Genomic DNA, 519 nt, shown 5'->3' with positions numbered 1-519 from the left:
GGGGCAGGAGCCCGCCCAGCCACGGGGGCAGCCGCTGGGCCCGGCTAGGGGAGGCGGGGGGGTGGGGCGGCCTGGCGGGGGCCCGCTGAGGGGAGCGGGGGGATCGCGGGGCCGCAGCGCCCAGGGGAGCGAGGCTGGGGAGACCCTCCCCCGGCTCTGCGATCCCCCCGCCGGCAGGGGCCGCTGCCGCCCCGCTCCTCCCCGCCGCTCCCGGGCCCCGGCAGCCAGGCCGCGGCTCCCTCCCTCCCGGCTGCGCTCGCTCTGCTCCGCCCGGCAGCGGGGCCGGCCCGTGGCGAGGCGAGGCGAGGCGGCGCCGGGACTCTGCCCAGCCCGGAGCGGGAGCGGAGCTCGGGTTCGGGTCCGGATCCCGCCGCCCGGCCAGCAGCGCTCCCCGGGCCGCCCCCGGGCCGCGGTGAGGGGCGAGCTCCGGGCCGGGACAAAGGGCCATGGCCGAGCGGGCCGCTGCCCAGGTAAGGGCCGGGGCGGGGGCAGGAAACCCCCTGGCTGAGCCCCGGGGCG

General features: G+C 83.2%; 1 protein-coding gene across 3 annotated transcripts in view; it reads left to right on the top strand.

Moving 5' to 3' along the window:
• Positions 1 to 216: 216 nt before the first annotated feature.
• Positions 217 to 519, top strand: part of LOC112117457 (zinc finger protein 777-like) — a 22278-nt gene continuing 21975 nt past the window's right edge. For all 3 annotated transcript variants that reach the window (XM_029913071.1, XM_029913073.1, XM_029913072.1), the window contains exon 1: positions 217 to 470. In XM_029913071.1, coding sequence (XP_029768931.1) covers positions 447 to 470 — 24 coding nt within the window. In that variant the 5' untranslated portion in view covers positions 217 to 446. The remainder of the gene's footprint in view (positions 471 to 519) is intronic.

The sequence above is a fragment of the Terrapene carolina genome, unplaced genomic scaffold (assembly GCF_002925995.2).
Source record: "Terrapene carolina triunguis isolate 2854851 unplaced genomic scaffold, T_m_triunguis-2.0 Scaffold443, whole genome shotgun sequence".
Classification (NCBI taxonomy): domain Eukaryota; kingdom Metazoa; phylum Chordata; order Testudines; family Emydidae; genus Terrapene; species Terrapene triunguis.
The sequence above is the reverse complement of the archived record's forward strand: the minus strand, read 5'-3'. Positions and strand labels throughout refer to the sequence as shown.